A 12,313-nucleotide genomic window follows, 5' to 3' on the forward strand; every position below is an offset into this window, starting at 1 on the left:
GGCCACCTCATACCTCGCTTGCTAGCCCGTTGACTTCAACTTGTCCCCAAGCGCCCGAATCTATCCCGACAGGCGAAAACATAGGATACGGCATGCTAGCCCTTACTTTTAACATTGTTGGAAGGCATCACATTATTAGATCAGTTAAATTATTATATTAAAATATTAAATTACATTAATATTTCACCTTTATATTATATTAAAAGTATTTAAATAAATATTCTATTTCATTTTTTATTTTTTGAAAGGATTTGTAGAATATAAGTAAAGTCAGAGGAATTTGTAAACTTTTTGAATATGAATAAATTCCTTGAGAGGAAGTTAAATGAGGAAATAAAACAGACTTTGAAAACACTAAGTAAATATGGCATCAATCAAGCACCAATTTTCTTCCTTGTGATATCTTCTCTATCCTTTTTCTTTTTCAAGTTGAGCATCGTTGCCCCTAAATAACTACAAACCGAATTTAAAAAATAAAATCGACTAAAGATCCGAACTCCTAAGAAGGATTAGGGGCTAAGATTTTGGATTTTCAATAAATTGATATAACACAGCACACAACCCCTCCATCCCGCTCACCATTTTGGTCCGAGAGTAGTAAAGCTCTTGTTGCTATTGTTAACTTGACACTTGCACTATCATCGCAGACACAAAGCATCTTCCTTGAATGAGAAGGGTAAGAACTCAAGTTCACAGCTCATTTCAAGGGGAGAAGGGTGCAAGCCATGGAAGCCAACAAAGAAAGACTTTTTAAGCATTCTTTGGTATGGAATAGGGAAATTAAACGGGAGAATAAGAATATAGAGGCTGATGAATGGCATGCAGTTGACCCCCTTTTAATGATGAAAATGGCAGGAAATGGGGAACCCATACGGGTAGGTTGGAAATGGAACGCCGGTTATGTCAAATTATGTACGACTTTTCGCAAAATCATTTGTCGTGCCAAAACAACATCTCCAATGAGAATAAGCAAATATAACAAGAAAACATTGAATCAAAGCAAAAACCATCCCTTTTTAAGTTTTCTTCAGATGCATAATAAACAAAGATTTGTCATCACCATTCTTGCCCTTAACCGAGAGGAGGAAGAAAATTTGGGGAACCATCTCAAACAAACATTCAGTTTAGTAGATCCAACAAGATTACTGAAATATAATGCTCTGTAATATAGAACGACAAACCATGATCATTCGTCTTCTTATATTTCGCCATCCCAGAGTTCCTCGATTGACCTGTACTGCCCACAAGTCTCGTGGGCAAATGTAGTCCCGCGGATAAGCCTTGCCTGCACAGTTAGAAAAAGTAGCCATTTGTTACTAACCCAAGAAGTACATTCAGAGGAGTTTCACTGCACAAATGTTATGCCAAGAAAAAGCAATTGGAAACTAAAGCCTTCACGTTTACACCAACACCCTCCCAAAAAGGGAAGTAGGCACACAAGTATGCAAGGGGAACAGAAGGAGCAGCGTCAACACTGGACCCTGACTCGGCAAGCAAGAATCTCCAGGGAAAATAAATATCTAGTTAATGAAAAGAGAAGACTAGAGGAAAAAGTTACTAACTCATGATGAATGGGGCATTAAACTAGGGAACGTACCTGTTGAATTTCAGAGAACTTGGCAAACAAATCATCTGGAATAGACCAGTCAAAGACATCAAAGTTTTCCTTGATCCTTGCTTCATTTGTACTCTTAGGAAGAACACTGTGGCCCATCTGAATACCCCAGCGAATTGCAACTTGAGCAGGACTCTTACCCAGTTTCTCTGCCACCTCAACTAAAACTGGGTGCTTAAGGACATCACTCTTGAGCCATGTTGTACCAGGAGAACCCAATGGAGAATATCCCTAGAAGAATTAGAAGTTGAAGATAGAAGTAAGAAAAGTAAGTGTAAAAACTAAATTTTTAGGACCTGTTCGAAGATAGAACGCATTTTCTAATTTTTCAACCTCAATTTTCTATTGAATGATTGAATCTCCCATCAGAAAATAGAAAATTCAATTTTCTAATTTTTCAACTTTATACCACGAATTGAAGATTTAGTAAGAAAAGTAAGACGTTTCCTAAATAAACATAAAATGTTAGAGAATGTTTAGTTGTAAAATTGGAGTTGAAAATTAGAAAATGTTTTCTATATGAACAGGCCCTTAGCTATCTAGAATCCTGGAAAGAGATAGACTGAATAAATTATCTCACCAGATATCTACAGATTAGCACATGCAAACATAGAACAACTATAAAACTGTCAACTCACAGATAGATGAACTCCCTTCGCTTTACAGAATTCCCATAGCTTGGACTGCTGCCAGCAAGGATGACACTCAACCTGATTAACCGCAGGAGGAACACGTGCCACTTCCACCAAATCTTTCAGTTTCTTTGTAGAAAAATTGCTGACACCAAGAGCTCGAGCTTTGCCAGAATCATATAGAGCTTCCATTGCCTTCCACGTGCTTGGTAAGTCTGTTGGAATGAGATTTTCAGGCTTAAAGCCAATTGATCCCTTCTTCATCCGGACAGGCCAGTGGATCTTCAATAAAAGTGCTTAAGTTAAGACAGAACTAAAAAAATTGTATCATCTTGAAGGATTCAATACTCTATCATTTCTGAAATCTAAGCCTGATAGCCAGTTTTAGGCTAGACATAGTGATAAGATAAATGATCCAACCATATTTTCTACCCGACATCATGATTCAAGAGGTATAATAGTTATCTTTAGAGAGATGCCTACTGCTCAAATATAACCTGTTCTATGTAACTCCTGGGCCACTATGGACAATGGACATATTTAATCTGCGAAGAAGAGTTTTTTACCTGGTGGAAACTAGATTTTTGGGAACAAATTTGAAGGCAGAAGAAAAAATGAAAAAAAAGGGACTCCTCAATAAACTCTCGATAGAAATGATAAACTTAAGTTTCTATGAGACAATACATACAAGGTATAAATCAATATAATCAAGCTGCAGATCTTGCAAAGTTCTGTTTAATGCCTCTGGGACATCCTCCGGAGAATGATTAGTACACCTGCACATGATTGTAGTTTTCAATAGCAAAAAATTAAATGAAGATTGTATTTGAGAAAGGTGCGATGAAAATGTCTCTAAAAAGTGAATGGAGCAGCAGAATTCTGCCAGCTTAGCATAAAGATAACAACAAAACTACTCATTTTCTTAATATGTTAATTGTAGGTTCAATCAAAATATAGATTCAAACCAGAGTTTGGAGGTAATAAACAAATCTTCACGCTTCACAACACCATCCTCAAACAACTTCTTGAAAACCAAACCAATCTACAAGAGAAGAAAAACATCAGTACCTATCACACTTTAAGGACTCCATAATTTTCAATCTCTTGTTCATGGAAGTTATAAGAAAGGTCCTAAACTACGCTTAGTAGGCAGTCACAAGCCAAATAATGGCCTTTACTTCTCCATCATCAACAATGCAATATGCACATATGACAAATTTGACAAACTATTCATATCCAACTTATGCATGCTGAGACCACTCAAGAAGTATAGCTGCTGATCATGCCTGTGAAGGAACAAGTAAATATACCTCCTTCTCGTTGCCATAAATTTGGGCACAATCAATATGGCGATATCCTACCTGCAATAACAAAGAATAGAATTTATTTTGTGCTGGCTGATGCCATATTAATAATTAAGTGAACTAATTAGTAACAGAGGGCTAATCTCATTGTTTTTCATACACACACACACACACACATATATATATATATGACATGCCTAAGAGCACAATTATCTGATAAAAAAGTGCAGCATAGTATAAGTGAAAACCATGAGTATGGATAAAAAGCAATTACGGATATGCAAACAGAAAGCATATCCTGTTATCATTTTATTACTCTGACAGGAACATGAAATCAAAACGTGAAGGCTGAAGACGACAATATGGAATGGTGACATAAAAAATGATAAAATAATGCCCAAGACAGAGAAAAAAGAAAATATACTTTATAGCCAGATATATCTACCATTACAATGGAGCGGACATGTGGGAAAGGGAAAAAAATTATGTACATGTGAGGAGAGAGGAGATAATGGAAGAAATATGTAGGAAAAGAAATAGAGGAAGACTAAAAAAAATATTTTGTGAGAAACTCTTGGGCATGACATGGAATATAACTTAAAGAAGATATAGTCATAAACAAAGATGATTCACAAGCTAGAATATTGTAAACAACTCCACTTCAGTAGGATTAAGCCTTGAGAGTGGAGTTATTGTTATAGCCAATTATGTCTATTATCAAGGTTTATATATCTATTTTATTTTGTTCAAGCCTCAAGGCAAGGAGACAATGGACATTAATGGGAAATGACACTAAGCAATGTATTTCCTTTAACAAGAAGAAGGAAATATGAATGATTCCTAGAAAAATCTAGAGAATAAATATTTTTGTGGCAAATTCATAAAAGTGAAGCATTAGAGTGAGGGTTTGAAGTTTGGATTCTGCCCTTCCCGTTTCCATGTAGTAGTAATCTCTGACAGGCTGTCTCTTAAAGAAGTCCAAAGCAATTATATTCCCCACCACAATTGATATTTGATAAAGACTCCATTTGGCATGGTAAAGACATTAATGGAAGAAAATGATAAAATTTGGACTTCTTTCTTGAGCAATCTGATAACTAGAAATTTGTCAACTAAATGTGACAAGCTACGACTTGAAGTAGGAACTTAGTGGAATAAAAAAAATGTTGCACTGTTACAGGATGGAACTATTGCTTGGATTAAAAATTAGGAGGGTGGATGAAGTGAAAGAATTTTGTGGGAAAAATACTGAACAAAAGATGATCGGAAACCCTTGTGCATGTCATGTGGAATATAATATAATAGCCTGGTGCCAGGGATAGATATGCCCCAGAACTAGAATTTGTTCAAGTAGACGATCGCACTTAGTGACATTAAGGCTTGTTAACGATCACCGGGACAATTTTCAGCATTCTTTTGTGACTCTCACCTCTGTTTATGGACTGATTTTTTATTTCAAAACAAAAATTGATCGTATATAATTTTCATTTTGCAAGATGACGATCCATATAATACGGGAAAACATCTTTCTCTTTCCCCCTAAACCTACGCGTCCAAGACAAATTTTGAAGAACGGTTCTGGAACTGGAAATCAAGCTCACGGCATCATCATAAACAAAATTGCAAGCATCAACAACCGAATCAAGACCGATGAAAATTAAGATAATAAAGCTGTGCAAAACCTAGAATTCAATTCAAAAGCGAAAACAGCTTAAATAACGTAGAAAACCTAAGGATGAGTTCAGAGAAATAGCGGGACGAGAAGCAACCTTGACGGCGGTGGCCACGGCTTCGCCGACGAGACCGGGATCGGACTGCCAGGTGCCTAAACCTACGGACGGGATCTTAGCTCCGGTGGTCAACTCGAAGAATCTGATAGCATTCGCCATTTTCCAGACGGTAGATAGAGAGGCTTCCCCGAGAGCGTTCCAGTGAGTCACACTCCAGTGCTTGCAATTGCAAGGCCCCCTTTTATATAGCGGGAGAATCTGCGCTATCTTTTCCGCCACAGTGTTTATTCTGTGATATAATTATTATTATTATAAATACTAAATTGAAACATTCAAATAGCATTTCGATTTTAAAAGATGATTTCAAAAGTGTCGGCAAAGAACGAAGCCCGTAACGAAATTGACTTCTTCTGATTCCCTTCTATAGCGACAAAAGAAAAGCCGCTGTGCCATAATCATTATTTCAACACTTAAATTTAATATTTGTAACGTTATTAACTACCTAATTTCTAATTAATCACATTTTTAGATTTTTATTAATTCAATTACACCCTTAAATTTTACACAATTAACTTAAAATTACATCATTCAATGGCATGATTGAAACAATAAAAAGTTAAGTGTTAAAATATATATATTTTATCTTTCAAAATGACTTTCATTTACGGACGCTCTGCTACAATACTCTTTTTCGTGATGAAGAGTTTAACTCGAAATTGATCCACCAACGACTGTGTTGGGGGAGGATTCAAAACCAAGCTAACCCACCTCTTCCAGCTGATCGCTGAGGCGACCCCGTGGGACTATATATATATTTTATCTTTTATGTTTGGAAGTTTGAGGGATAGGAAGATTACTGAAATAGAGTTTATTTTTTTGTAATTGTCAATAATTTATGACTATTTAAGAGGTCAGATTTTGAGATTTGACTCACCATTCACATGTTTGATTTATTCAAAATAAGATATAACAGGCCATAAATTTTAGAAAAAGTGAATCACAACTGAAAGTTTCACATTGATCGAAATAACGTACACTACATAGACTATTATCCAAATAAACATAAATGAAAATTTTTTGAGAGTTACGAAAGACTTACCGAATAGAGTCGAAAAGATTTAAATGCCCTCGCTCAGCCTTCGCCTCTCTCATTTTTCATGGCCGTGATGCGATCATCGACCGCTGTTGCCTTCGCCTCCCCTCATTGTTGACCGTTGCTATCGTTGCCTCGCTACCATTGCCTTACTACCCTGCCTCTTCGATCGTTGAATGATACAACGACGATTGCTGAAAGGATACAGCAGCAATCGATGGTCACGGCCATGAAAAAAACGAAAGGAGAGAGATGAAGTCAGTAATCTCCCTTACAAATTTATATTGTGGACAAGGCTAATTTGATCTTTTAACCTGATTCAATAAATCCCTTCACAAATGTGTTTGACCCTGTAAAGTAACCCCACATAAATATGCCAAGTAACCCACATATTTCTTTGGAGTTGGTGAAAGAATGTCATTTTCCTTTTTTTTGGTTAGTCAAAGGGTGTCATTTTCATGCTCTTAATTATTTGTAGTAATTTCGGCTGTGATTCCATTTCCAGGCATAAGAGTTGGATGCTAATTCCATTCCTTTGTGGATTAATTTAGTAGTTCGGCAGAATTAACTGTTCACCAATCACATCAAGACAGCCAGCGACGCCCCTTTATTAATTAATAAACACCAAAACAAAATCCCTTAATAACTTAGTAAATTGGTCGTTTATGTGTATAAATATTAATATATATTTAATTACATGTCATGATCCAGTTAACTAATAACAAATAACTTTCTTTTCTCCCTTCTTGCCTACTCGCACCCACCCACCATATATCTTAGGGTTAAATTCATATTTTTTTATCTTTATACTTTTATATTTCTTTTGATATATTTATTTAAATTTTTTTATTACATCTTTATATTTACATTTTTTAATCAATTTAGCTCTTATATTTTAACTTTTTTTCATATGGTAATTCGTACTTTTCGTTGTTTCAATTTATGCTTATATATTTATATTTTTTAGTCAATTTAATTCTTATATATTTTGATATATAAAAAATAGGTTAAATTAACTCATCTCACTTTACTTTTTTTTAACGTAAATGTACAATAGTTAAATTAATTCAAAAATACAATTACAAGATTATAGTCGAGACAAAGAAAAATTCAAATTATCACACCAAAAAAAGGTCTATAACAATTAAATTAAATTAAAAATACAAGTTCATAAGTGTAATTGAAATAACGAAAAATTTAAATAGTCACGTGAAAAAAATGTAAAAATAAAAAAATATACATATAAATATAAATTTGGCATATATTTTATATTTGAAACATACTACGACTAGAGATAAAAAAATTCTTACACATTTGTATCATAGGCAAGGTAACTCTAATGTCGCAAAATACAAACTTTGAGAAGTCACTAATCACAAAATAACACACAAATGGTAAAGAAAATAATAAGAACATGAGAACAATTTATTGTGTCAGTTTTTTCCTTCTTTTGCTCTCTTTGATTTTTCTTTTTTCTTCTTTTTTTTCTTTTAACACAATTTATGGTAATCACATTGAATATATTGGGAGCAATTTAATCCATCAATTTAAAGAGAATATATCCATGCTAACTTAACATGACAAGTGTCATATAATAGTAGTATTTGTGGAAGTCGCATGTATATATAAATAAAAAATATAATTTATTATACGTAATTTGTTTTTTTTTTCAAATTATATATATATATTTTATTTATGGGTACGTGTAAATTTCATAAATATTATTATTATATAATATATGAGATGTCAAATCAACATAAACGCAGGCTATGTAAATTAATTTTATATATCTAAAATAAAATTACACCAATTGACCAATTTAGACCGAATGAACAGAGTTGAAATGATTGAATACAATTATAAATTTGTAAAAAAAATAATTATTTTTATGATTAGCCAATATTTATATATTATATTGATGCTAAAAAATGTTATGAATTAAATTAAGAGCCCTCTCCCTCCCCCTCAAATGGCACTTGTACGGAACACCAGAAGTGCGATCTTTCAAGCGGTCAAGGCGGAGGAACTGCGAGGGGCGGAGGAAATCTCGTTGCTTCACCACCTTCTAAAACCAATCTTTCCACTCTTCACGATCTTCCAATGCCAACCAACCCATCATCTATATACATACACACACATATATATATATATAAATGTTTCATTTGCTTGATGAATATATATATATTTTTTGTGTCGATGAATAATTCTTCGTGTTAATTGATTTCCTCTAGCTCAAAGATCGGCCGGGCAGACCCAAAGAGAGCAAAGAAGCTCTGAAATCATGGGTCGTGTGAAACTTGAGATCAAGAGGATAGAGAACAACACTAACCGGCAAGTTACCTTTTCCAAACGCAGGAATGGACTCATCAAGAAGGCCTATGAGCTGTCGGTTCTCTGCGACATCGAAATTGCTCTCATCATGTTCTCGCCCTCGCCGTCGCAACGCCTCAACCACTTCTCCGGCAAGAGAAGGTGCAAAACTACTCTCTCTCTCTCTCTCTCTCTCGATTAAAAACACTAAATAATAGCCTCTTTGCTAAACAAAGTAAGATGCATGCATGCATGCAACCAACGGGCGAACTAATAATAATGCGAGAGCCTTGGGCACCGTTCACTATGTTCTTTTCCCGTTTGCCACTATTAATGTAGCTTTGTTAACCACTGTAGGATTGAAGATGTGCTTAGTCGTTACGTAAATCTTTCGGATCATGATAGAGGAGGGTACGTATGTGTTCTCGATTAAGTTGGGTTGTTTTGCATAATGTATTATCTGTTCATAGTTTTTTACGGGAATTAATGTTATGTTCTTAATGTGTGATGAATCTCATGGTTGCAGGATCCTTCAGAATAGAGAGGTAAGGTGATACATTATGTTGAGAAATGGAAATACTAAATAAGAGAATTAAATTTATGTGTTTGTCCACAGTATTTGCTCAGCACTCTAAAGAAAATCAAAGATGAAGACGATATGGCCCTTGAATTTACCAGGTTAACCTTATATATATATATATATATATATATCAATTGATCATTGAGACTCGAGGATTCCAATGAAGTATCTAATCTTTTCCTTCTTTTCATCTCAGTCCAGCGGAACTCAACTCAAATTCAGAGGTAAAAGAAAAATCTAATTAAAACTCATCCCATTATTACAAAGAAATTTAGTTAATTAGATGGTAGAACCATATCTCAAGTTTGTTTAGAACTAATTAATTACTTGATTTTCTGCTGTTTTCTATTAGGAACTCCAACAAGAAATTGGGAATTTGCAGCATCAACTCCAGATGGCCGAGGAACAGCTGAGGTTAGAGGGACAATTTGGTTTCAGATTTGCCAAATGAATTGCCGGAATATATAGTTAAGCTAATTAATTAACAATAATGTACAGGATTAATCCACATTTGATTGATGTTGGATATATATATATATATATATATAAGAAGAACCTTCCAAAAGTACCTTTTATGAACAGTAGTGGGTATGGCCTAATTTTGTGAATTTTTAATTTGGCACGGTGAAGAATGTTCGAACCAGACATTCTAGGGTTTACATCGATTGAAGAACTTGAGGCCTGTGAAAAGAACCTCTTGGAATTAATGAATCGGGTTGCACAGAGGAAGGTAGTATCATCATTAATTAAGAACCTTTCGTGCTATTAATTAGGTGCTTAATTGCTTGTTTAATTAATTCGTAATTCTTCTTAATCTCTCTGTCTTCTTTCTTATTTAGCCTCTTTTTCCTCTCCAATAATTTTGCAGAAATATTTGTTGAGTGATCATTTATCAACGTTCGACCCACCAAGCATGCAGGTGGATTCATTCATCATATGGGACGTTGCTAATTAATTAATCCTATAAATTACTGATCTGAACTTGCTAATTCATCTTGCTTTTTGTGGGTAATTAAAAAGCAGATGTACTTTGAGGCGCAGGAGGGGATGCCATCATCATCAGCCTCGTACCAGAATGACTTCGTTAGCTGGCTGCCGGGGACTGGGGTAAATGGAGACAATAATCAAAACCATATTTTTGGTGGTGCTACTGACCATTCCTGCATTTCTCTAAGGCATGGAGACCTATGTTTCCCTTAATTAATTCTTCTTTGTTTTCCCCTTGATTGTTGATATCAGTATAAAACTAAAGTGATGATATAGTATGATCAGGACCAATTCGCCAACTGCAAATATCTACGATTCACTAATAGCCCACGGCCATGCAGCCGGCGGCGGCGTGAACAATCCGGCGGAGGCGAACAGCGTGGATGGCGGCTCCATGGAGAACCCAGGCGAGGATCACAGCCTCTCACAGTGGCATGCTCATGATCTATACTCATCCCTCATCCCATCAACCTCATTCTCTCACCAGCAGGCACGTAATTTACTAATTAGCAAGCTGCATATATAATTAATCACAAATTAAGCCCAAATTTGATGCAAAGATCGGTCTATAATTATGACCATTAGTTAATGCCCTTTACTATGCATGCATGGCAGAATGATATGACAGGGCCAAATATGGGAGCAATGGAGCAACTCCAGCACACTGGGACCTGCCCAGAAGTGGTATCTGATGGAGATCAAGAAGATGGAAATTTTGAGGCGAACAGGCCTCGGCTTAACATGGATCATCAGTCATCTTGAGTATAACCAAATTAATGAACTTCCATTGGTCTCTTATTAAACAAGCAAGATATAATTAAGGTGCTTCTACCACGCAGTGACAATTAAGCTTAAAGAATATATACTCATGCATATATACAGACACTAATATTATAGGGTAACAGCACATTAATGTTTCTTTCGATTTTACATTACTTTTGTAATTAATTGGAAGGGCGACCTTCTTAATTCCCTTTATTAAAATTCTCTGTCCCCAGCAGGATGCATCCTGCAATTCAATTAATAAACTCTTGATCTATACTTTCTGTTAAATAACAAGTAGCCCTAATCGTTCTTTTTTTTTTTTTGGTTCAGTGATAAGCCAAGCAGTGAAATTTAAAACACAAATACAATTGATAGGTTTCATTTATTCTTGACCATGGTATGGCCCCTTTGGCCATAAACCATAAATACAGTGAATATACACTTGCATAACACTTGACACTAACAACACAGAGAAGCGTGTAGTCCCTTTGGTTATCCACACCTTCTCAACTGATTAAGCTAATTAAGAAGCACTGCTTATACAATCCCAGTAATAATAACGCGAGACATATATGTTTACAGACACTTCTCTAGCTAGCTACAATTAATTAATTATAAACCCCACCAACATATATGAGCAAACTTGAGATATGTACACATTTTCCTGCGATCGATATAGTCAAGCAACAGTGGTCCGGCGAGAAGTTGAGCGGCGGACGGGAGACTGAACCGCGGCGGAGACAGTTATCTGGGTGGCAGAGGGATTCGATGAGGAGGTGGAGAAGCCACGATCTGGCCGGAAAAGCTTGAAATCAGGCGGCTGGAAGTGGGCGGAGTCGCCTCCGGGAAGTCTCACGTATGAAGCTGAGGGAGATTCATTGAGCCAGGAGTCTATGAAGCTGGCTTCCCCGCCGTTTTTGTATTGCATTATGGCTCTGTACACATACGGGATGAGACCCTCCATGGATTTGTTTGGATGGAGAGATGACGAAATAGCAGAAGAGAAAGAATTTAAATTTGTTTGTGTTGAAATGAGGTTCAAAGCGAGGGGGGGATTGGTTAAAAAGAGAGGGCAGTGACGTGGCGTAATGGGTTGGAGTCCAGCTGTTTAAGCTAAGCCCTCAGAGATGGTGAAGAAGACTTGAAGCAAACCCTCTTCATATCAAAAGCTAAGGTTGAAAGCTCTGTTTAAACTACTTTTTAACTTAATTACTTCTCACCAAATCTCTCTTAATTATACTATTTGCTACTCCCATCTGTGGATTGTTAGGTACCTCCATTGGAAATAAATTGTTAA

General features: G+C 35.8%; 2 protein-coding genes across 2 annotated transcripts; one reads left to right on the forward strand and one right to left on the reverse strand.

Annotated features, from left to right (window-relative positions):
* Positions 1 to 989: 989 nt before the first annotated feature.
* Positions 990 to 5,526, reverse strand: LOC127789995 (NADPH-dependent aldo-keto reductase, chloroplastic-like). The gene is made up of 7 exons (XM_052319185.1): positions 5,321 to 5,526; positions 3,558 to 3,608; positions 3,213 to 3,289; positions 2,936 to 3,023; positions 2,254 to 2,529; positions 1,598 to 1,846; positions 990 to 1,285 (listed from the first exon to the last, which is right to left on the reverse strand). The coding sequence occupies exons 1-7, from the start codon at positions 5,438 to 5,440 to the stop codon at positions 1,199 to 1,201; spliced, it is 948 nt and encodes a 315-aa protein (XP_052175145.1). The 5' UTR covers positions 5,441 to 5,526; the 3' UTR covers positions 990 to 1,198.
* Positions 5,527 to 8,655: 3,129 nt separating this feature from the next.
* Positions 8,656 to 11,013, forward strand: LOC127790088 (agamous-like MADS-box protein AGL104). The gene is made up of 11 exons (XM_052319372.1): positions 8,656 to 8,846; positions 9,042 to 9,095; positions 9,211 to 9,229; positions 9,301 to 9,362; positions 9,461 to 9,488; positions 9,617 to 9,678; positions 9,895 to 9,994; positions 10,133 to 10,183; positions 10,288 to 10,439; positions 10,537 to 10,741; positions 10,867 to 11,013. The coding sequence occupies exons 1-11, from the start codon at positions 8,656 to 8,658 to the stop codon at positions 11,011 to 11,013; spliced, it is 1,071 nt and encodes a 356-aa protein (XP_052175332.1).
* The last annotated feature ends 1,300 nt before the right edge of the window (positions 11,014 to 12,313 follow it).

The sequence above is a fragment of the Diospyros lotus genome, chromosome 14 (assembly GCF_014633365.1).
Source record: "Diospyros lotus cultivar Yz01 chromosome 14, ASM1463336v1, whole genome shotgun sequence".
Taxonomy (NCBI): Eukaryota; Viridiplantae; Streptophyta; class Magnoliopsida; order Ericales; family Ebenaceae; genus Diospyros; species Diospyros lotus.